Source organism: Macaca mulatta, chromosome 5 (genome assembly GCF_049350105.2).
Source record: "Macaca mulatta isolate MMU2019108-1 chromosome 5, T2T-MMU8v2.0, whole genome shotgun sequence".
Lineage (NCBI taxonomy): Eukaryota > Metazoa > Chordata > Mammalia > Primates > Cercopithecidae > Macaca > Macaca mulatta.
The window spans coordinates 1,128,660-1,154,092 of NC_133410.1; the positions used below are offsets into that span (position 1 = coordinate 1,128,660).

General features: G+C 48.8%; 1 protein-coding gene across 6 annotated transcripts in view; it reads right to left on the reverse strand.

The window, feature by feature from the left end:
* Window positions 1-6,316: 6,316 nt before the first annotated feature.
* Window positions 6,317-25,433, reverse strand: part of RNF212 (ring finger protein 212) — a 57,889-nt gene continuing 38,772 nt past the window's right edge. For 2 of the 6 annotated variants that reach the window (XM_078002873.1, XM_028848209.2), the window contains 3 exons: window positions 8,316-8,388; window positions 6,900-7,066; window positions 6,317-6,571 (listed from right to left, as the gene is read on the reverse strand). In XM_078002873.1, the coding sequence (XP_077858999.1) occupies window positions 6,567-6,571; window positions 6,900-7,066; window positions 8,316-8,388 (245 nt within the window). In that variant the 3' untranslated portion in view covers window positions 6,317-6,566. Of the gene's footprint in view, window positions 6,572-6,895; window positions 7,067-8,315; window positions 8,389-24,401; window positions 24,797-25,433 lie in introns of those variants that run through there. The other 4 variants (XM_078002872.1, XM_078002871.1, XM_078002874.1 and 1 more) reach the window with 3 other exon arrangements.

The window sequence follows — 25,433 nt, forward strand, 5'->3', positions numbered from 1 at the left end:
GCCTGACCATGGCTGTCCACACGCTAGTCTCTTGGGCTGCAAGAGAGACCCCCAGATGACCCAGCCCAGTGGCACTGGCTACTGTCCCCTTCTGTGCCTGTCCCTGACTTGCCCCCAACCCAGCTCCAGCTCTGCCCCTCAGCCTCTCACCTGCCGCCCTTCCCCCATCTTGGCTGGGCCGGGGGAATCACTCATGCCCTTCCTCTGTGTTATTAGTCCACTCCCACGCTACTATAAAGAACTGCCCCAGACTGGGTAATTTATACAAGAAAGAGGTTTAACTGACTCACAGTTGAGCATGGCTGGGGAGGCCTCAGAAAACTTACAATCATGGTGGAAGGCAAAGCAGAAGCAGGCACCTTCTTCACAGGGCGGCAGGACGGACTGAGTGCGAGCAGGGGAAGTGCCAGACGCTGATAAAACCATCAGATCTCATGAGACTCACTCAGTATCGCAAGAACAGCATGGGGAAGCGACTCCCATGTCCAGTTACCTTCACCTGGTCCCGCCCTCGATGTGTGGGGACTATGGGGAGTACAATTCGAGGTGAGATTTGTGTGGGGACACAGCCAAACCCTGTCACTCAGCTTCCCTCAGGTTTCCTGCCCTCCTCTCCAGCACTGCCCCCGAGTGCAGCCAGCAGCTCCTGCCCAGGGTCCTGGGGCCCTGGCCTCCCCTCTGGCCACAGATCCTGGCTCTCTGTCCCACCACTCAGGCAGGCGATGCTCAAATCCATCTCCTCACTGACGCCCTCCTTTGTGGCAGCTCTGAGCCCTGCTCCCCAGCCCTGTTCTATCAGGGCTGTCAGAACTCATCAGGGGAATTGTTGGAACCCTAGTCACCCTTGCCCCTCCAGACCTCCCAACCTCTCTCCACCCCTCCAGCCCCAGCACCCCCTCACCCCAGGCTGCCTGGGTCTTACCCAGTCCCCAGAACTGAGGCCAGCCTTTTGTTCCCCTCCCTCAGCCTTGCTCACCTCCTGGCTGTCCTGGGACAGGGTCTTTAGGGTGCTGCCTGCTCATGACTTGCTCAGGGTCTCAGCCCCCTGCCTCCCACTGCGCCCGTGTCCTCGGTCACATGTTCCGTCAGGGTGCTGGGCATGGCACCGACATGGAAGCCCTGCCTGTCTGCTCCTCAGTGTGCCCCTTGCAGCTTGGCTGGCGAGTGCCAAAGGGGCGGAGGAGCCTGGTGCCCGGCAGGAGATGCAGCCCAGGAAGACCCCTGGGTTTGGCTCGTTGCTGATGACAATGAAGTGGTGCTCACGGCTGCGCTGTCTGTGACAGGGAAGAGGGGAAGCCATGGTGCCTCTGAGCGGAACACGCAGTTGTGGTTCACTTCTGTGAGTGAGCTACAAGAGCTCACACTAAACAAAGGGGCCAGTCCATGGAACAACCTCAAGTGTGACCCCAATTTTTTTTTTTTTTTGAGACAGAGTCTCACTCTGTTACCCAGGCTGGAGTGCAGTGGTGCGATCTTGGCTCACTGTAACCTCTGCCTCCCAGGTTCAAGTGATTCTCCCACCTCAGCCTCTCAAGTAGCTGGGATTCCAGGTGTGTGCCACCCACTCCTGGCTAAATTTTGTATTTTCAGTAGAGACGGGGTTTTGCCATGTTGGTCAGGCTAAGTGTGACCCCATTTTTATTAAAATCAAAACAAAGGACTTCAGTCCAACAAAACAGGAATTCTGAAAGACCAGAAACAGGTCTAGAAGGTGCTATGAGTAGGGGAGCCTACGAAGGTGGAGGCTGGGCCCAGCACCTGGGGAGAGGCCTGGGGACGCCCTTCAGCCACTCCATCTCCAGTTGTCTGCCACAGTTGGGGCCATGAGGAATCAGGAGCCATGATGGTGGAGAAATAGTCAAATATTGATTTAGTACCTAGTGGAGTAAAATGCTGATTACATATCAATGGATTAGGTAGAAGAAGATGCAAATCACATCACTGGGCACATTTGAATATAATGCATCGTAAGACACAGCCCAGGCTGTGAAGCCGCCCTGAGAAGTTCATAGTTGGTCTCATCGTTTTATGTCTATGCTGTGCATTTGCTTCTGAAGGACCATTGTGGGGTCTGCACTACTTGTAAAAGCAAGAATCCAGTCTAAAGACTTACCCTGTGGCTCCGTGTGATCTCTAAATACGGCAGTTTTTGTTTGTTTGTTTGTTTGTTTTTTTGAGACGGAGTCTGGCTCTGTCCCCCAGGCTGGAGTGCAGTGGTACGATCTCGTCTCACTGCAAGCTCCGCCTCCCGGGTTTACGCCATTCTCCTGCCTCAGCCTCCCGAGGAGCTGGGACTACAGGCGCCCGCCACCTCGCCCGGCTAGTTTTTTGTAGTTTTAGTAGAGACGGGGTTTCACCGTGTTGGCCAGGATGGTCTCGATCTCCTGACCTAGTGATCCGCCCGTCTCGGCCTCCCAAAGTGCTGGGATTACAGGCATGAGCCACCGCGCCCGGCCTACATATGGCAGTTTCTGAGCGCCACGGCCTGCGCTTCTACGTTCTTTCCTCGAATGCTGTGTCTCACCTCGGATTCTGGGTTTGCTGCTGCTGTTTGACAGACAGCACCCCACACGGAGCAGCCTGAGGATGCCCTGCTGCTTCCCTGGTTGTGGACAAGCCGGGCAGCTGGCGGATGGCACAGCACAAGCGCTGGTTGTGCCTGCTGGGCACTGCCTTCACGCACAGCAAATGGAGCCTCCGAACCCTGCCTCATCAGCCCAGGTCGTTGCTTTGCTGAGGTGCTCAAGGCTTTTACACTCGGCGGGCGGGCGGCACTCCGCAGACGCTTTCCTGGGGAACAAACCCAGCCGGGCGCCGGCGCCGCTCAGGCTCCCTTGGTCTAGTGCCCTCTAGCGGTGCCGGCCAGCACTGCCGCAGAGGCCGCGGGTCGCTCGGATGGGAACGGATGGAAACGTGGCTGAGGCCACTGTTCACCCGGAAGTATTTTGCCTCTGTTTCTCAGGAACTAGCTGTGAAACTAAACATTCTCACGCTGCCAGCAAAATGACCATTTTTCACTTAATTTGCAGACAACAGCATTATTAATGGCGAACATCTTGAAGGAAACTAAGTGTGGTCAAGTTGAGCAAACATCACATTATTTTCCCGAAGAATGCTGCGTGGACTCACGGAGTCCGTCTGCACTAATCCATCCAGTGAACGGCTTCCTTCTTCCTGGCCGAGTTCCTGCTCCAGCATTTCCTCCAAATCCTGCCCAGCATTAGTGACATCTTTCTATAAACATTAATTTCAGTTTCAAATATTTTTTTCCCTCAAAACTCAGAAGCTTAGCAAGAAAATAAAAATCACAACGAGAAACGTGTCCACTCCCCTGGCACTTCTGGACTTTCCGTAACACAGAGAGAGCTCGAACCACATGCTCTTGTCGCAACTGCCTCCCTATGCCGTCACGGCGAGGGCCTTGCTGTGCTGGTTGATGAGATGGACGTGGTGCTCAGACGGGCAGGTGATATGGTTTGGCTGTGTCCCCACCCAATCTCCTCTTGAACTGTGGCTCCCATAATTCCCACGTTGTGGGAGGGACCCCGTGGGAGGTAACTGAATCATGTGGGCGGGTCTTTCCCATGCTGGTCTCATGGTCTCATGAGAGTGAATAAGTTTCATGAGATCTGATGATTTTATAGGAGCAGTTCCCTGCACACACTCTGTGCCTGCCGCCATGTAAGATGTGCCTTTGCTCCTTCTTCACCTTCTGCCGTGACTGTGAGGCCTCCCCAGCCATGTGGGGCTGTGAGTCCATTTGACCCTTTTCCTTTATAAACTATCCTGTCTCGGTTGGGTATGTCTTTAATATAATAGCAGTGTGAGAACAGACTAATACAGCAGAGAACCATCTTCTTTCACCAAAAAAGAAAAAATTTAGTAAAACATCCGGACAGTGGCACAAAGCTATTCCGTGGAGAGACCCGATGGATAGCACTGCCGAGGCGGAACTCCCACCTGTCCTTGCAGCAGTGTGGGGCCTGAGGGATGATGCATGAGGCTGCACAGCAGCGGGGGACTCAGCCCAAGGTTAAGTCTTGGCCCTGAATCACAGCTGCACCATGAGTGGTGGAGGCAGCCCCCCCACTGCCTGCAGCCCAGCCCATGAGACACCACTGGGCAGGACAACTCACCGTGGGTGGTGGGGGGTGGGGGGAAAGGCTTGGCTGCTGTACACCCACACGTGGGTGTGGCAGAGCCCGCAGAAAAGGTGCTGCCCACTTCTAGCCCAGGACGCACGAAGAGCGGAAGGCACTGCCCCTCCGTGTTCTTGCCCCCTGCCAGCCTCTGCTGCTCCATCACGACCCCATGGCTCGCCCTGGGCTTTCACAGTCTTGTTTCACACAGCTGGTGCCTTCACACATCATCCCTCAGGCCCTGCGCTGCTGTTTCTGGGCTGAACGTGGGCTTTCACGCACTGCCTGAGGATAGATGGCAGTTCCGCCTCGACAGTACTGTCTGTCGCCCCCATCCACGGAGTAGGCTTGTGCCACTGTCTGGATGTTTTACTAAATTGTGCCTTTTCCAGTGACAATCACTGGAAAGGGAAGAAAGGTGTGCCGACGTGGGCCAGTGGCAAATCAAGGCACAAGGGCTGCCCCTGGCGAATGCCTGTACAGAACCAGGTGCTGCGAGGTGGACCCTGGCCAAAAGCAGGCTCAACTGTGAAAAACAACAAGAATAAAGAACAGGAAATTCTGTAAGTGTGGCCTCAAGTTTATGTCTAGAAAGGTGAAGTGATGGAAGAAACTAAGATTTTAAAATCAGGGACGAGTCATCAGCCCCCAGACAGAAGGGCCCGGCGCTGCCTGGAGAGAGGCTGAGGCAGCACGGCAGCCCCGGGGAATATTTCTTGGCAAAGTTTTCAAATAAGTCCCTTAAGGAACACCACAGGCATGAGGACGGCCCCGGCCACGTTCCTTTGCAGGATCAGCTCCAGCAAGTCCACCTGCCAGAACCAAGGCGGCCGCTGCAGACTGAGCAGAGCCCTGCGAGGTAAACCGTGAGAACGGCAGCTGCAGGAAGAGAAGCGATTCCTCCCGCTTGTATTTCTCATGTAGCCTGCAGCTGGACGTGTGAAGCCCTCATGCACATAGCACACAGCACACACAGGGAAGGAAACATCAGCGCCATCATTCGATTCATGATTTTACATTTTGAAATTTCCGGGAATGAAACCGACTTAGAACATGCACATTTCTAAAGGATTTCTGCATATCTGATTTTAGCATGAGTTTTTGGAGCACTGTAAGCTCCCGGAGGGGACAGTCAGCTCATGGAGGGGACAGTCAGCTCCTGGCAGAGGGGACAGTCAGCTCCCGGCAGAGGGGACAGTCAGCTCCCGGAGGGGACAGTCAGCTCATGGAGGGGACAGTCAGCTCCCGGAGGGGACAGTCAGCTCCCAGAGAGGACAGTCAGCTCCTGGAGAGGACAGTCAGCTCATGGAGGGGACAGTCAGCTCCTGGCAGAGGGGACAGTCAGCTCCTGGAGGGGACAGTCAAGTCACAGAGGGGACAGTCAGCTCCCGGCAGAGGGGACAGTCAGCCTCCAGAGGGGACAGCCATGAATGCCATGACTACCAGAAGGACATGGGCACCCTCTGTCCAGCAGCCCAGGCATTCTGGCATCTGGAGGGCCTAGAGCAGGCACCTGGGAGGCTGCTGTGAAGGCAGGGACGCCTCACCTGAAATAAAGTCTCTGTGCGGCCTGGCAGTGCCTCAGCTCCGCCTGCAGCAAAGGTGAGGATTCTCCTGCTCCACGTGGTGCTCGGCTGCTGTTAACTCGGTTAACTTGAGTGAGATAAAGCTGACACTTTTTAGGTAAATGCAAACTAAAAGATTAGAACTAACCCCATAAGCCTCTTTTCCAACCCTGTGTGGTCCCGGCTGGCGGGAGAGACGTGGGGTCTGAGCCTCTCTGGGAGCCCCGTGCACAGGGGCGTCCCCTGCAGGAGACCCCACCCTCCTGACGGAGGCGGCGGCTCCACGCACACAGGCCGCACCTGCAGGGTGAACTCAGGCCCGGAATCCATCTCCGGACCTGACAGATTTATCCGCTGAAGCCGGCATCACAGGCCAGCTGTGAGTACTGTGTGAACAGAACGCACAGTCATCACCTAACACAGGATGCGGCGGAGCGGACCCACGCGGTGTGCACACCCCACAGCAGACCTGTCTCCCCCAGGAGCTGCAGCCAGAACCTTCTCACAGTAAATCAACAGGCAGGTGTTCGTTTTGCCTCCAGCATCAACATTTTAAGGAAGTTCCAAGTTGTTAAGAGTGAAGTTTCAAACATATCACAAATACGCTACCCCTGATAATCAGAAAAATACTTTATTTGACTACATTACTTAATTATTTCATCAAGTGAGAAAGTGTAGTCGCATTGGCTGTCTAACATACACATGCTAGTAGGCAGAAGGCTGGAGGACTGGAAGGGGCAGAGCGCGTGGCTGGGTGTTCATCTTTCACGTGTCACTGCCCCAAGGTGAGCAGGTCCCGCAGGAAGCATCCAGAGTCGCAATAAAAACACATCAACTTTGTCTTTGAAATGACTTCAAAACTTCACACTGTTGAGGAAAATGAGGGTGCACATGTTACATACAAAAAATAAGGTGGGGAGAAGAGTTTATTCACTAAAATGTGTACTTTTAAAAATTCAGATGTCATCTTAGTATTTTCAGAGTATTATCAACATGTTTTAAGTTGTAATTTTGGAAATTCACAATGAATATAAAAGTGAACCTTGCTGCGTTTCTGAACGACTAAGGCAAAGCTCAGAAACACAACTCTTGAGAACGTTTAGAGCTCCGCGTCTGCCCTTGGCGCACACTTAAAGACTTCTTTACACATGCACTTTCCCAAGAGCATTTCCTTCTGGGGCTGCTGAGCACCTGCCTGAACACTGCCTCTGCAGCAGGCTGGCGATGCTGATGGGCGGCCTGGGGGGCAGCCCGGCCTGGGAGCTCCCGAAGCCTGGAGAGTCCCCTCTTCCTGCTCTCCCTGGTAACTGTGGTGTTGGCGTGAGCGGTGGTCCCTTGTAGGGGATTTGCAGAGGTGGAATCCTAATAAATTCAAGAAACACAAAATTATTAATGCTCCAAGCATCTCTGGTGACATGACAATTAGAGCACTGACGGTTTTGTGGTTTTAAAGGCCTGGATTCCCAAGCATCTCTGAGTACCTCAGACCAGCACGCACACCCCCACCAGGCGGTCAGCAGAAGACATGGACAGATGCTGCACGACCCGTGGGCACCCAGGAGGGTCAACACCCCAGGCCAACGGGGATGGGAGGTGAGGATGTGAGAGAACGCTGAGGCCTGCAGGCAGCCAGGGGTGGACTGGACAACAGGCATTAAAAGCCGTTCAAGGACTCTGGGGGGCTGACATGGGAGGGTCTGCCTTTTAGAGAGAGCACCGGACCTTTGAACACTTGAGTTCAGTTGACAGAGACATTGGTGTGTACTTAAATATGCAGCAGACGGAGTGGGAGGCCACCCAGAGGTCTGAGAAGAAGAGCATGGGGAGGTGAACTGTGGTCTGTTCTGGGGCTGGGGCCGAGTCCAGCCTGCCACCTGCTTTTGTAAATAAAGTTTTACTGGAACCCAGCCACACCCATTAATTTACACACTGCCTGCCCCAGCCTTCTCAATACAGAGGCAGAGCTGAGCAGCTGCCCAAAAAGTCAAACATATTTACTACCTGACCTTTATAGAAGACGCTTGCTGACCCACGGCCTATTCTTGTAGTAAAATAGCACACAGTCATCACGTGGTTCTTTTGAAGATTTTAGCAACAGGGCAAATGCCTACGTTGTATCTTAGCTTCAAAAAAGCAAACTCCTGGCCAGGCACGGTGGCTGATGCCTGTAATCCTAGCATTTTGGGAGGCCGAGGTGGGTGGACCACCTGAGGTCGGGAGTTCGAGACCAGCCTGACCAACATGGAGAAACCCCGTCTCCGCTAAAAATACAAAATTAGCCATGCTTGGTGGAGCATGCCTGTAATCCCAGCTACTCGGGAGGCTGAGGCAGGAGAATCACTTAAACCCAGGAGGTGGAGGTTGCGGTGAGCCAAGATCGCGCCATTGCACTCCAGTCTGGGCAACAAAGAGGGAAACTCTGGCTAAAAAAAAAAGCAAACTCTAAAGTGGTATATGCAACAAAACCTCACTCAAAGCGTGTAAAAAAAGGGATGAAAAGCAACACATTAAACTTTTAGCAGTAATTCTGTGGGTGAGATGATGAGCAGTTTTATTTTGCTGACCATTTCCTTTAAAACGCTGTGAAGAAGGTGCTTGCAGGGGACACTACCTGAGAGGCTTTCCCACGCTCCTCTGACTCGGTGTCAGGCCGGGATGCTCGGGGGCCCGGGAGGAGACACTGCCTGTGGTAGAACAAGAAAAAAACACGAGTCGTTCACGGTAACACATCACGGTGCTTTGAGGACGACAACCAGGCCAGCCTGCTGTGCTTCTCGGTAGCTGTCACTGCCTCTCCGCCATGAGGGCAGAGGCAGGCAGAGCCACACAGGCACGCAGGTTCCTCTTCGGTCACGCGCAGCCCTGGTGCCAGCACGACACCCTGAGCAGCCCCGGGTCTTCCACATGAGGGCGTAAATATCCTACATTTTAATCTTTCTACCTTTATGCACCTCTGCAGCTTAGAGAATATGTAAGCCATCTGAATCGTCAGCAGCTGGAAAGCGAGACCTGGAAATGAACTGGCCAGTCCCAGCTGAGCTTCAGCCTCACTCAGGGGCCCTCGGCCTGGGGGCTCTGCGAAGGGGCCTGCCCGTCATGGGGGCAGCCGTGGGCATGCAGACTGTGCCTGGCATACAAAGGTGCTCAATGAGCATCTGGAGCACAAGCTTCTTCCCCTGCCTCTCCCAAGCCTTGGCTCCTGCTCCCGAGAACTGCCGGAAGGGCAAAAGCACGTCCAGAAGTTCTTTCAGCGCCCCACCCGTGTTTGCTTTCTCCAGGTGCCTTGTAAGGTGAAAGGGGAGATGTGACGACTGAGTTCTCAAGCAGCACCTGCTCGTGGACCCCAGGCTGGGAAAAGCCACCTGGTGAGGGAGCCCGAGCATTAGGCTTCCCCAGCGCAGTGACTGGTGACTGCCCGGTGACTGCCCAGTGCCTGCCTGCGGCGGCATGTCGGGGGGTCGCAGGCCTGTGGGGCACAAGGCAGTCTCCGTACCCCCAACGGGGGTTTTGTCTTTGCCCCGGGCTGTGCGGACCTTGTGAGGATGTTGCCTGCGGGAGGTATCATAACTCCTGAGTCTGCAGGTGACCCTGAGAAGCCTCCAAAGAACAGCTAAGAGCAAGAAGGAGAGCTGTCCTACTGGGCTGTGTGAGTGCTGCCTTCACTTCTGTCTTTTATCATGGTTTGGCATCTGGAGGCTTGTGGACCCTGCAGAGACTGCCCTCCTAGGGACAGCCAGTTCCTAGAGGCAGGAGGCCATGGTGAGCACACTTCTGATATGAAAGCCAACAAATCCAGAGCCCATGTTCAGAGCCCACCCCAAGCCTGGGCAGCCTGTTCCACTCACCCTGCCTGATCCTCCCATGAGAACCACAACCAAGGTGCTAGGTCTCCCCTCACTCCCTCCCTGGGGGTCTCTGGGGAACTATGAGTGGAAACTCCTTTCCTCACAGCCATTGCCTCCTCATCCTTCGGCCTCACACCAGCTGATTAAAACAAAACCCTGTACATTGAACACACAGAACCACAAATAATAACGATGGCAGGCATCTTTTGTTAAGTAACTTATGCTCAATACTAGATGGTTAGTTGAAATTGTTGGCTGGGCGCGGTGGCTCATGCCTGTAATCCCAGCACTTTGGGAGGCTGAGGCAGGCAGATCACCTGACGTCAGGAGTTTGAGACCAGCCTGACCAACAGTGGAGAAACCCCGTCTCTACTAAAAATACAAAATTAGCCGGGCGTGGTGGTGCATGCCTGTAATCCCAGCTACTAGGGAGGCCGAGGCAGGAGAATCACTTGAACCTGGGAGGCAGAGGTTGCAGTAAGCTGAGATCATGCCATTGTACTCTAGCCTGGGCAACAAGAGTGAAATTCTGTCTCAGAAAAAAAAAAAAAAAAGAAAGAAATTGTTTCCTGTTTACTCAATGGAAATTTTTCGAGATAACTATTATCAACAGAGATGAAGAGACTGAGGACCCAAGAGGCCAACAACTCACCCAGGCTCTGGCGAGCAGTGCTCAGACAGCCAAGTGTGGGCCATGGGATCTCAGACCCAAAAGACCCCCTGCTGCTCAGCCCCCTGCCTGTCCCACAGGGCTCGGGAATCCTAAGGAGTCCTTTAGGTTCTGCTGGGAACCAAGTCACACCAGGAATCACCCTGAAGAGCGGGGACTTGGAGAAAGGGGTGGCCAGGGAGTGCTAGAGGAAGGCCCGAAAGCCACCCAGAGCCAGGCCAGCTCTCAACAGCACAGCAGCCCTGAGCCGGGAGGAGCTCCTCAGGGTGCCAAGGGGGCCCCGTGTTTCAGCCTCACTAAGAAGCAGGTGACCAGAGGGATAACCCATTCCTACGACACCTTCCAGCGCAGCCGTCTCTGTTCAGGGGAGTAATGCTGTTTAATGTGTTTCACAAAGATGTCCATTTGAAAAATTTAACGAAAACACGCTGACATTTGAAGAGGGTAAATTTCACCATCTGGGTGCCCAACAGCCTGCTTCCCTGTGGTGCCAGATCCCCTGTGTTGTGTTCCGGAGGGGACCACATACTGCAGAGTGAGCGCCCTGCGCCCCTGCTGACAGGTCAGACAGCCCGACACACTGCTCAGTGAGTCCGCAGGGCAGACAATGGACAGACTGCCCGCCTGCCACTCTGACATGTGAGGGGTCCGGGACCTGCCGTTCACCAACTCATTTAGTGAGTGCTTCTTGAGGAGGACCGCTGGCTACAGTTAAGTAGAAATCAGTGAATTATCTCTACGAAGCCAAGTATGAAACTGGACAAAATGGTAGAAACAACGGTTCAGGCCTCTGAAAATCAACTTGAGGCAGACAACAAATCACAACACACTGACTCCCGAAATCACAACACACTGACTCCCGAAATCACAACACACTGACTCCTGAAATCACAACACACTGGCTCCTGAAATCACAACACACTGACTCCCGAAATCAGAACACACTGACTCCCGAAATCAGAACACACTGACTCCCGAAATCACAACACACTGACTCCCGAAATCACAACACCCTGACTTCCGAAATCAGAACACACTGACTCCTGAAATCACAACACACTGACTCCCGAAATCAGAACACACTGACTCCTGAACAGAACACACTGACTCCTGAACAGAACACACTGACTCCTGAAATCACAAGACACTGGCTCCTGAAATCCTGCTGCAGCTTTGGGAGGAGCGGGACTTGGCTTCCCGGCCTGAGGGTGAATACAGACACAAAATTCCTCAACAAAATACCGCAAACCAAATCCAGCAGCATATAAGCAGCTGCTCCACCTCCCCCTACCCCACTCTACCCAGTAACAGCACAGCTGCACCAGGGTAGGTGGCTGAGGACCAGCAGCTTTGCTTCCAGAGGGGGTGGGCTCAAGGTGGGAGGGGAACACTTTCATCAGCCATGGGGGGTCCATCTGCAGGACCTGGAGAGGCCCACAGCCCTGGCTGGGGAGGGGTCAGGAGAGCAGGGACCAGTCAGAAAAATAACGGGGAGATGCTGAGAACAAGAGAGCCAGACGGAGGTGGCTCCCCCGGAACCCTGGCCGACAGAAGCAGCACAGGCATGTGCAGGGGATCCAGCACGGCCACAGAAGTGATGCCACAGGGGACCAGGAACCGACTGGATATCAGCTCCCTACACGCGCGGATCGTTGGCCTTGGGGAGCCTCAGGGATGCGTGGTGTTGGAGCACAACCACAGACGGAGCAGCAGCCCACCGCTGAGCTGTAGAGACAGGCGGACACCCCGGGACACCCTGGCTCAACAAGAAGAGCAGAAACCATGAGCGGACACATCTGCGGCTGCCACGGACACAAGTTCTCCAGGTCCCGGTGAAATACCCAAGCAAACAAAAACCAATCAAACAACCTCTGATAGAAATACAAGAATCCAGACTTGCTCAAATACAGTACCCAGGTTGTCCAGATTGCAGCCCCTAATCATGGCACAAGCAAAGAAACAGAAGCGTGACGACACTCAGGGAAAAGGGCAGATGGCAGAGGCCCGCGCTGCGTGGCCCAGATCGCATTTCCTAAGGACTCCAGAGTGGCTACTGTAAATGAGCCAAAGAATTAAAGGAAAATATGATGATAGTGACTCAACACACAGGGCTTCCAGCACAAACACAGAAACACTGAAAAAAAAGAACCAAGAACGGAACCTTTTCTAATGCATTCTACAAGGACAGAATGAGGTCCTGACACCAAAAGCAGACAGAGACGTTACAAGGAAGGAAGTGTGCTGACCAGTATCTCTTATGAATATAGACACAAAATTCCTCAACAAAATACCAGCAAACCAAATCCAGCAGCGTATAAGAAAGATCATACACCATGACCAACTGGGATTCGCCTCAGGAATGCATGGTTCCTTCAACACACAGAAATCAACACCATATTAATATATCGATGGAAGTAATTACATCTATGAACACATCACAGTAACAGAACAAAACCCAATGATCATCTCAAAAGATAAAGAGAAAGCACTTGAAAAATTTAATCCTTCTTCATGACAAAGGACTAGAAGGGCCCTTCTCAACCCTACAAAGGGCACCTCCAGGAAACCTTCGGTGGACACCATCCTTCATGGTGAAAGGCTGAAAGCTTCCTCCTAAGATCAGGAACAGAACAAAGACAAGGATGTCTGTTCTTGCCACTTGTATTCAACACTGTATTGAAAGTTCTAGAGAGGACAGTTAGGCGAGAAAAATAAATGAAAGTCCTGCAGTGGGATGGGAAGCGAAAAAATAAAAACAAAAGTAAAAGATAAATAAAAGGCACCGTGGTTAGAAAGGAAAAAGTAAAACGACCTCTACTTGCAGATGACATGATTTGCCATATACAGAAAACCCTGGAGAATCCACAAAACATTCCCCAGAGCTCATAAATGAACTCAGTAGATTGCAGGATACAAGATCCACCTATAAAAATCAGTTGTATTTCTATGTACTGGCAATGAAAATCTGAAAATAAAAGTTAGAAAACAATTCTATTTACAGTAGCACCAAAATAACAAAATACTTAGGATTAACTTTTACTAATGAAGTACAAGATTTCTTCACTGAAAACTACAAAATGCCATTGAAAGAAATCAAAGACCTAAATAAAGGGAAAGCTATGTCCAACATTCACGGATTGGAAGACGCAGTGTTAGTATTAGATGGCAACACTCCCTACATTGATGTACAAGGTGAATTAAAACTCTACCAAGATTTCAACCTGCTTTGTCAGCAGAAATGGGAAAGTTGATCCTAACATTCATATGGAAATGCAAGGAACTCAAAATAGGCAAAACAACCTCAAAAAAGAACAAAGTTGGAAAACTCACACTTCATAATTTCAACAGTTACTATAAAGCTATAGTAAGTGACAGACAAAAAGAAAAATACTTAAAGCAGCAAGAGAAGAGCGACTCATCACCTACAGGACAATATGATTAACGGCTGACTTCTCATCAGAAATAATGGAACTGGCTGGGTACGGTGGCTCATGCCTGGAATCCCAGCACTTTGGGAAGCCAAGGCTGGTGAACGGCTTGAGATCAGGAGTCCAAGACTAGCCTTGGGCAACATGACGAAACCCTGTCTCTACAAAAAATTGAAAAATTAGGACAGATGTGGTGGTGGCTCATGCCTGTAATCCCAGCACTTTAGGAGGCCAAGGTGGGCAGATCACCTGAGGTCAGGAGTTCAAGACCAGCCTGGCCAACATAGTGAAATCCTGTCTCTACTAAAAATATAAAAATTAGCCAGATGTGGTGGCAGGCACCTGTAATCCCAGCTATTCAGTAGGCTGAGGCAGGAGAATCACTTGAACCCAGAGGTGGAGGTTGCCGTGAGATCACGCCATTGTACTCCAGCTTGGGCAACAGAGTGAGACTTAGTCTCAGGAAAAAAAAAAAAAAAAAAAAATTAGCCAGGTGTGGTGGTGCATGCCTATAGTCCCAGGTACTCAGGAGGCCGAGGTGGGAGGATTGACTGAGCCCAGGAGATCCAGGCTGCAGTGAGCCATGGTCAAGCCACTGCACTCTAGCCTGGGTGTCAGAGTGAGACCCAGTCTGGGGAAAAAAAAAAAAACAAAACTCCACAAAAAAACCAATAATAATAATAATAATAATAATGGAAGCCAGAAGACAGAGGAATGACATATATACCAAGTGCTAAAAAGTCAACCAAGAAAATGTATATTCAGTGAAATTATCCTTCAAAATGAAGACAAAGACATTCAAATATGGAAAAAAAACAAAAAACAATGAAGAGAATTCACTTCTAGCCAATCTTCCCTGCAAGAAAAAACTGGAAATGGTTAATATGTTGTGAATGATGTAATAAAAGATTTTTTTCCTCTAAAGGACTTTAAGAAACATAAGTTTAATTCAGGAAATAATAACACCATATTGTTCATTTATAACACATAGATCCCATATATATGTATATAAATAAATATGACAAACTAGGTGGGAGGAAGTGGGGCTATATGGGAGCAATGTGGTTACGTTCCACTGGAATTCAGTCAGTGTTCACCTCAAGTATTCTGTGATGAGTTCAAGATGCATGTTGTAATCTCTAGAGGAATCACTAAGCAAATAATAAAGCACACAGATAAAGTATCAACAGAAGAACTAAAATGTTTATTAGTCTGCTTGAACTTCTATAATAAAATACCACAGACTGGGTAGCTTACACAACAGAAATTTATACCTCTTAGTTCTGGCAAGTCCATCAAGATGCTGGTTAATGTGGGTCCTGGCTTGCAGACAGCAGCCTTCTCTGTCTTCACACGGCCTCTTTTGTGTGTCTGTGCAGAGAGTTAGTGAGCAAGCTCCCTGGTGTCTCTTGTGTTTTAAAAATTTATTAGGATACAATTTCCTACCTTAACCATTTTCAGTGTACAGTTCGCTGGTATTAAATACATTCCTAATGCTGTGCAACCATCACACCATCCATCTCTGTAACTGTTTTCATTTTGTGAAACTGAACCTCTGTTCCCATTAAACGAGAGCTTCCCACTCCTCCATCCCACAGCCTCTGGCAGCCACCATCCTCCCTTCCGTCTCTACGATTTTGACTACCTCACACGCGAGGACTCACAGAGCATTTGTCTTTCTGTGACTGGCTTATGCACTTAGTGTAACGTCCTCAACGTTCATCCACACGGTAGCGTGTGTCGGAGTTCCTTTCCCTTTTAAGGCTGAATCACAGTCCATTGTATGGAGACACACATTTTACCTATCCATGTTCATCTGGTGACACTTAGGTGGCTCCCACGTTTTAGCCACTGTGAATAATACTGCTATGATCTTGGGTATACAAGCATCTCTAAGAGACCCTGCTTTCAATTCTTTTGAGCACTGAATTGAAATGCAGGATCATCTGGGAATTGTGTTTTTAATTTCTGGAGGAACAGCCACACTGTTTTCCACAGCGGCCACACCGTTTCACATTCCCACCAACAGTGCACACGCTTCCAATTCCTCCGCATCCTTAACAACACTTGTTATTTTGAGTTTTAAAAAATGATTACAATAAATATTTATTTAAAGAAAACATCTGCAGACCAAATAATTCTGAAGTTTGTTTCAGGTTTAACCATCTTCATAAGAATACTCTGAGGACAGCTGCATCCACAGACTTCAACTACATGATTACTTCTTTCTTTGTCCATTCTTCTCTCTCGTTTCTTTCTCTTTATTTTTTTTGAGACAGGGTCTCACTCTGTCACCCAGGCTGGGGTGCAGTGGTATGATCACTGCTCACTGCAGCCTTGACCTCCCAGGCTCAGGCAATTCTCCCACCTCAGCCTCCCAAGAAGCTGGGACCACAGGTGTACGCCACCAGCCTGGATAATTTTTTGTAGACAGGATTTTGCTCAGGCTGGTCTGGAACTCCTGGGCTCAAGCTCCACCTCGGTCTCTCAGCCTCCCAAGTAGCTGGGACTACAGGTGTGTGCCACCACACCCTGCTAGTTTGGGTATTTTTAGTAGAAACAGGTTTCACCATGTTGGCCAGGCTGGTCTTGAACTCCTGACCTCAAGTGATCTGTCCGCTTTGGCTTCCCAAAGTGCTCGGATTACAGGCATCCATGCCTGGCCTGTTTTTGTTTTAAGAGACAGGATCTTCCTCTGTCATCCAGGCTGGAGTGCAGTGATACAATCATAGTTCACTGCAGCCTTGACCTCCTGAGCTCAAGCAATCCTGCTTCAGTGTCCTAAGTAGCTAGGACTACAGGTGCGATTTTTAAAACATATAGTAGCCATCCTAATGGGTGTGAGATAGTATCTTGCTGTTTTTTTTTTTTTCTCTCTTGGAGATGAGGTCTTGCTGTGTTGCCCAGGCTGGACTCCATCTCCTTGGCTTGAGCAATCCTCCCACCTCAGCCTCCTGAATAGCTGGGACTACAGGCATGAGCCACCATACCCAGCTCTTGCTATAGTTTTGATTTGCATTTCTCTAATGATGAATGATGAGCATCTTTTCATGGCTTATTGACCATTTGTGTACTTTGCCCATTCAAGTCATCTGCCACCCACCCCCCCGACTTTTCTTTTTTCTGAGACAGAGTCTCACTCTCACCCAGGCTGGAGTGCAGTGGCGCAATCTCGACTTATGCAACCTTTGCCCTCCAGGCTCAAGCAATCCGCCTACCTCAGCTTCCCGAGTAGCCGGGACTACAGGTGTGTGCCACCACGCCTAACTAATTTTTAAGTTTTTTGTAGAGATGGGGGTTTCACCATGTTGTCCAGGCTGGTCTCGGACTCCTGAGCTCAAGCGATCCTCTTGCCTTGGTCTCCCAAAGTGATGGGATGACAAGTGTGTGCCACTGCGCCCGGCCTTTACCCATTTTTGAATCAGGTTGCTTGTTGTTAAGTTTTAGTTCTTTATGTATTCTGGATTGTAATCCCTTATTAGATACATATGATTTGCAAATATTTTCTCTGATTCTGCAAGTTGCCTTTTTACTCTATTGATAGTATCTTCTGATGTGGAAAACTTTTAAATTTTCTGAGGTCGATTTGTTTAATATTTTTGTTGTTGTTGTGTGTGCTTTGGTATCATATCCAGGAAATCACCGCCAAATCCAACATTGGGAAGCTTTTGCTCTATGTTTTCTTCAAAGAGTTTTATATTTTATAGTTTTAGGTCCTTGATCCATTTTGAATTAATTTTTGTACATAGTATTAGGTAGAAGTCCAACTTCATTATTCTGGAGGTGGATATACAGTTTTCCCAACACCATTTCTCGAAAAAACTGTCCTTTCCCCCACTGAATAGCATCTCTCTCCACTGACTAGTGTCTCTCCCCATTGAATATCCTCTCCCCCTGAATAGTGTCTCTCCCCACTGAGTAGTGTCTCTCCCCACTGACTAGCATCTCTCCCCACTAAATAGTCTCTCCCCCTGAATAGCGTCTCTCCCCACTGACTAGTGTCTCTCCCCACTGAGTAGTGTCTCTCTCCACTGAAGAGTGTCTCTCCCCACTGAATAGCGTCTCTCCCCACTGAGTAGCGTCTCTCCCCACTGAGTATCATCTCTCTCCACTGAGTAGCGTCTCTCCCCACTGACTAGTGTCACTCTCCACTGAAGGGTGTCTCTCCCCACTGAAGAGTGTCCCTCCACTTAGTGTCTCTCCTCACTGAATAGCATCTCTCCCCACTGAGTAGCATCTCTCTCCACTGAGCAGCATCTTTCCCCACTGAGTAGCGTCTCTCCCCACTGAGTAGCGTCTCTCCCCACTGAGTAGTGTCTCTCCTGAGTAGTGTCTCTCCCCACTTACTAGTGTCTCTCCCACTGAGTAGTGTCTCTCTCCACTGAACAGTGTCTCTCCACTGAAGACTGTCTCTCCCCACTTAGTGCCTCTCCACGCTGAGTAGCGCCTCTCCCTGCTGAGTAGTGTCTCTCTCCACTGAGTAGTGTCTGTCCCCACTGAGTAGTGTCTGTCCCTACTGAGTAGTGTCTGTCTCTACTGAGTAGTGTCTCTCCCTACTGAGTAGTGTCTCTCCCCACTGACTAGTGTCTCTCCCCACTGAGTAGTGTCTCTCCCCACTGACTAGTGTCTCTCCCCACTGAGTAGTGTCTCTCCCCACTGAGTAGTGTCTCTCTCCACTGAACAGTGTCTCTCCACTGAAGACTGTCTCTCCCCACTGGGTAGTGTCTCTCCCCACTTAGTGTCTCTCTCCACTGAGTAGCGTCTCTCCCCACTGATTAGTGTCTCTCCCCACTGAGTAGTGTCTCTCTCCACTGAAGAGCATCTCTCCCCACTGAAGAGCGTCTCTCCCTGAGTAGTGTCTCTCCCCACTCAGTAGTGTCTCTCCCCACTTAGTGTCTCTCTCCACTGAAGAGCGTCTCTCCCCACTGAAGAGCGTCTCTCCCCATGGCATAGTGTCTCTCTCCACTGAGTAGCGTCTCTCCCCACTGAGTAGTGTCTGTCCCTACTGAGTAGTGTCTCTCTCCACTGAGTAGTGTCTGTCCCCACTGAGTACTGTCTCTCCCCACTGAGCAGCGTCTCTCTCCACTGAGTAGTGTCTCTCCCCACTGAGTAGCGTCTCTCCCCACTGAATAGTGTCTCTCTCCACTGAGTAGTGTCTGTCCCCACTGAGTACTGTCTCTCCCCACTGAGCAGCGTCTCTCTCCACTGAGCAGTGTCTGTCCCCACTGAGTAGTGTCTGTCCCTACTGAGTAGTGTCTCTCTCCACTGAAGTGTCTCTCCCCACTGAGTAGTGTCTGTCCCTACTGAGTAGTGTCTCTCTCCACTGAATAGTGTCTCTCTCCACTGAGTAGTGTCTGTCCCCACTGAGTAGTGTCTCTCTCCACTGAGTAGCGTCTCTCCCCACTGAGTAGCGTCTCTCTCCACTGAGTACTGTCTCTCTCCACTGAGTAGCGTCTCTCCCCACTGAGTAGCGTCTCTCTCCACTGAGCAGCGTCTCTCCCCACTGAGCAGCGTCTCTCCCCACTGAGTAGCGTCTCTCCCCACTGAGTAGCGTCTCTCCCCACTGAGTAGCGTCTCTCTCCACTGAGTAGTGTCTGTCTCCACTGAGTAGTGTCAGTCCCCACTGAGTAGTGTCTGTCCCTACTGACCTAGTGTCTGTTTCTCCACTGAATGGTGTCTTCTGTTCTCAGGACATGAATCTTATTGGATTAGGGCTCCATGCTTATGACCTAATTTAACTTTACCTCCTAAAGGTTCTAACTCAAAATATAGTGACATTGGGGGTCAAGGACTTCAACATATGAATTTTGGGGGAACTCAAATCAGTCTATAGCAAAATGGTATGATAAAAATATTTATTGTAAACAAAGGCAGTTAAGGAGATACCAATAAACTAAGAATCCTGTCATACATAAAACAAAAACCAGCAAGACAGCAAGCACAAGTCCAACCACAAAATTAATAATTATATTAAATATCAATGGACTAAACGATCAAATCAGAAGGTATAGATTATAACAGATCAAAAAACAAGATCTAACCATATATTGTCTATCAGAGGCACATCATGGATTGAAAGACACAGACAGGCTGAAAACCAAAGTATGGGAAAAGATACACCATATGAATGATAATCAACATAAAAATTGAATGAAGAAAATTCCACCATAAAAAATAATGAAATACCTAGGGCCGGGCGCGATGGCTCATGCCTGTAATCCCAGCACTTTGGGAGGCTGAGATGGATGGATGGCTCGAGGCCAGGAGATCGAGACCAGCCTGGTCAACATGGTGAACCCCATCTCTACTAAAATTACAAAAATTAGCCGGGTGTGGTGGTGCACCCCTGTAATTAATCCAAGCTACTCAGGAGGCTGAAGCACAAGAATTGCTTGAACCCAGGAGGCAGAGGTTGCAGTGAGCTTAGATGGCACCACTGCACTCCAGCCTGGGTCACAGCAAGACTCCGTCTCAACAACAACAAAAAAACAACCTACGTGTAAGTTTATCAAGAAAGTACAAGGCCTGCACAGTGAAAATACTGAGGATTCTTGAGAGAAACTAAGGAAGCTCTAATCAATGGAGAGACACAGCACATCTATGGACTGAGACAGTTAAAACTGTGAAGATGGCAGTTCTCCCCACACTGATGTAGAGATTCAATCAAAATCAAAATCCCGGCAGACTTTCTTTGTAGAATTTGACATTATCCTAAAATTTATATGGAAATGAAGAGAACCTGGAATAGGCAAAATTATGTTGACAAATTAAGAAAAAGGTTAGAGGGCTATGCCATCTAATTCCAAAACTTACTGTAAAGCAAAAGTAACCAAGATATTGTGGTATTTGTGAAAGGAGATAATATATTGATCGACAGGGTCCAGAAGAAAGCCCTCACCAGCCGTTCTGCTATTTATTCTCCAGTGTCTCTGTCTCCTTTGTCCTTCTATTGTCTCGATTGTCTTTGTGTTTAACACATGCTTTACAACGTCATTTAACAATCCCTCTTGAGTTTTCAGCTGTGTTTTTTAGAGTTATGTATGCTGTGGCTCCATCTCCTCGCTCTTCCTTTGTGCTTATTATCCTCTATGTTACATCTATTTGTTGTAACTCCAACAATACAACGTTATAATCGTTGCTTCAATTTTGTGTTTTGTAAAGTAATGAGAAGATAAAAGAAATTAACAATGCAGTCTCTTATTCTCATCCCATAATCACCATTCCCCATGCTCTTCATTCCTTCTAACAGACTGAAGTTACTGTGTGGCATCAGCCTAAATGCCTTCCTTTACGTTTCTTGTAGGGCAGGTCTGTTAGCAATGAATTCTGCTTCTGTTACTCCGTGAATGTATTTAGTCTTCATTTTAAAATGTTAATTTCACTGGATACAGAATTCCTGGTTGACGTTTTAAAAATGCATTTTGAACATGACCATATCTGGGAGGAGTTTAGCAGAAAATACAAACCTCTGAACAAAATAGAAATCTATGAATCTGGCTGGACGCAGTGGCTCATGCCTGTAATCCTAGCACTTTGGGAGGCCGAGGCAGGTGGATTACCTAAGCTCAGGAATTTGAGACCATCCTGGGCAACATGGCAAAACTACATCTCTAATAAAAATACAAAAAAAAAATTAGCCGGGTATGGTGGCACACGCCTATAGTCCCAGCTACTTGTGACGCTGAGGCACAAGAATCACTTGAACCCAGGAGGCGGAGGTTGCAGTGAGCTGAGATTGCACCATTGCACACCAGCCTAGGCGACAGAGTGAGACTCTGTCTCAAAAAAAAAAGGAAATCTATCAATCCATATTGTTATAAATTAGTGAATACATAGATACCTGAATTGGGTAAAAGAAAAAGCTCTTCTTTATAGTAGGATGACAATTAATACATATAGAAGGAACTGTGGAAATGGAAAAATTGCTATGAGGCAGTCATCAGAGTGGTGGCTGATTGGGGGGCAGGGGGCGTGAGGCCGGATGAGGAAAAAGGTATCAGTGTCATTTGGACTATCTCTCCACAAGACACCCATCCATTATGGGGGACGTAGTGACTGCAGTGAGAAAGCCTGATAGATGCCTGTGTGGTCAGGCGACCACGGTTAACATCCTCCTGGAGGGATCAGGAGACCAAAGTGAACATCTTCCTGGAGGGATTGGGATACCAAGGTGAACATCCTCCTGGAGGAATCAGGCAACCAAGGTGAACATCCTCCTGGAGGGATTGGGAGACCAAGATGAACATCCTCCTGGAGGGATCGGGAGACCAAGGTGAACATCTCCTGGAGGAATCAGGAGACCAAGGTGAACGTCCTCTTGCAAGAATCAATCCGGTGACTAAGGTTAACGTCCCTGTGGCAGAATGGGTCAACTCTGTGCTCTGATGTGCGAAGCAGAGCAGTAGCATTTCTGGGGCATTCCTGCCAATAGAGGATGGTCTGGTCTCCTGAGGAAATACCAGACAACCCAGGTTATGGGTCACCCTTCAGAATGTGAGGCCTAATTATTCTTCAAAACTATTGAGGACAAGAAAGAGAAGTATGAGGAAATGTTCCAGTCCAGAGGAGACAGAAGAGATGTTACAGCTGGATGTAGCTCATCTTTCCATGAGATTCTTGACCAGAGGAGAAGAGAAACTCTTGGCAACTGCTGACGGGATGGTAGAGCTGTGTCAGTGTGGACTGTGCTTGTCAGTGTGGATGCCTGGCCTGAGTTGCGGGTGGTTTTGTAGGATTGTGCCGTGTCAGTGTGAACACGTGGGCTGAGTTGCGGGTGGTCTTGTAGGACTGTGCCGTGTCAGTGTGAACACGTGGGCTGCGTTGCGCATGGTTTTGTAGGACTGTGTTCTTGGTTTTTAGCAGTGCCAGGGCACCACATTGGTAACATGCTCAGAGGTTCAGAGAAATACCAATGATGACAGATAGGGAGCAAATTAACAAAATGTTAACATTTGGGGAAATCTGGGAGGGGAGATATTGGAGTTTTTTTTTTTTTTTAATATTGTTCTTACAATTTTTCCTGTGTGCTTGAATTATCTTCAAAATAAATTATTTAAAAAACTCATCTTACAACATACCTCAAGATAAACTTCAAAGAATTTGGAAGAAGGTAAACATTTAAAACTACAAGAATTCTATTCTGTGAAAGATAATGTCAAGAGAACAAAAGGACAAGCCACAAAATGGAAGACAATATTTTCAAGATACATATTTATCTGATAAAGAAATGTCATAAAAAAAAAGACTCACAAAAAAGAGCTGTCGGCCAGGCGCGGTGGCCCAAGCCTGTAATCCCAGCACTTTGGGAGGCCGAGACAGGCGGATCATGAGGTCAGGAGATCGAGACCATCCTGGCTAACACGGTGAAACCCCGTCTCTACTAAAAAATACAAAAAACTAGCCGGGCGAGGTGGTGGGCGCCTGTGGTCCCAGCTACTTGGGAGGCTGAGGCAGGAGAATGGCGTAAACCCGGGAGGCGGAGCTTGCAGTGAGCCAAGATCTGGCCACTGCACTCCAGCCTGGGTGACAGAGCGAGACTCCGTCTCAGAAAAAAAAAAAAAAAAAAAAAAAAAGAACTGTCATCCAAAATATACACAGGACTCTTAAAACTCAACAATAAGAAAACAATCCAATTAAAAAATAGGCCAAAACCCTAACAGACACTTCAGCAAAGAAGATATGCAGATGAAAAATCAGCGTAAGATGCTCCTAGTCATACATTATCAAAAAAACGCAAAACAAAACAGCAAGATACCACTACATACCTATCAGCTGGCTGAAATCCAGAACACTGACATCACGGAACGTGAGGACGTGGAGCAACAGGAACTCTCATTCGTTGCTGGTGGGAATGCGAAAAGCTGCTGCCACTTTGGAAGGTAGTTTGGCAATTTCTTTCAAAACTAAACACCCTCTCACCACCTGATCCAGCATTCACATTCCTTAGTCTTTACCCAAAGGAGCTGAAAACATGTCCACACAAAACTCTGGCACATGGACATCTATAGCAGCTTAACTCCTAATTACCAAAACTTGGAAGCAACCAAGATGCCCTTCAGCAGGTGAATGATAAACTGTGATACATCCAGATAATGGAATATTATTCAGTGACTAAAAAAATGAGCTAGCAAACCATGAGAAGAGATGGAGGAACCGTAAGGGTGTGTTGCTAAGTGAAAGGAGTCAATCCGAGAAGCCACATACTGTATAATTCCAACTCTAGGATAGTCTGAAAAAGGGACCATAGAAAGATCAGTGGCTTTCGGGTGTTGGTGGGAGGTGGGGGAGGGATGAACAGGTGGCGCACAGAGGATTTTTAGGGCAGTGGCACTATTCCACATGCTGCTACGATGGCAGATACACGTCACTGTGTATTTGTTCAAACCCATAGAACATACAATGCCTAGAGTGAAGCCTGATGGAAAGCATGGACTCCGGGTGACAATGATGTGTTCATGCAGCATCATCAGTTTTAACACATCGGCTGGTCTGGTGGGGGATGGGGATGGGGGAGCTGTGCATGTGTGGAGTCATGGTATATATGGGAAATCTGTACCTTCCTTTCAATTTTTCTGTGAACCTAAAACTGCTCTAAGAAGAAGTTTAAAAAACCATTCAATTAGAAGAAAATGATTTAGGTATGTGAAAAAAACCTCCCCAAGCATGAGACCCTATGACTAGATTTGAGTACAGAAAAATATTAAGTCTCTCAAATTCAAAGGTCAAATATAAAATTACAAAGCAAACTGAGTAAAAGGTTAATATCCTGCACACTGAGGGGTCTACATAAACGACAAAGGAGTAAAGCAGATAATTCATAGAAAAAACACAGAGGAATAAATTTAAAACACTCAGAATCATTAATAGTCACATAAATGCAAATCAAAATTACTATTTCCTTTCAGACTGGCAAAGAGGAAACACAACAGACACAGTGAGTGTTCTGAGCGTGTCCAGGGTGCCTTCAGCCTGCTGGGACAGAAACAAGGCGGCCCTGTGTACCTCAGCACATATCGGAAGCGTTTAGAGAGTTGGTGTGTTCCCTGTGCCTTCCAGAACTGAATGCGAGGAGGAGCATCCAGTGAGGACGGACGTCTATGCAGAAACACGGTGAACCTCTGCAAACGACACACACTCTGGGAACAGGGGGCTTAGACAAGGTCAACCATGGGATGAAACAGAAAGAAGCTGTTAGACATGGCCCCGTGGAGATGCAGGAGACAGTGTGCGGGGAGATGGCCTGTGTGGGCTGAGGCCGATGTGCGCTGAGGGTTGAGGGAGGGATTCACTTTGAAAACGGACCAGCAATTCAAAGCCAATTACCAGGAAGCAAACCCAGTGACACTATTTTTGTTAAAAACCAAGAGGACAGAGAATGCAAAAGGGCCAGTTTTCTCCTGTGACTTGTTACACGGTCATCAGGAGCTTCTCCCTGGGACTCAAACGCTGCACCATTTTGGTAAATATGTAGCCTCCTACACACCGGGTGGAAGGACAACACCCACTTGGGTAGGTTCTGACAACTCTGATTGATTAAACATGACCTTTCAGGGAATATATATATATATATATATTCATATATAGTTATATATAGAATATATAGAAAATATATATATATATATTCATATATAGTTGTTGTTGTTGTTGTTATTTGTTTGTTTTTTGAGACGGAGTCTTGTTCTGTCACCCAGGCTGGAGTACAGCGGCACAATCTCGGCTCACTGCAAGCTCCGCCTCTCAGGTTCACGCCATTCTCCTGCCTCAGCCCCCCGAGGAGCTGGGACTAC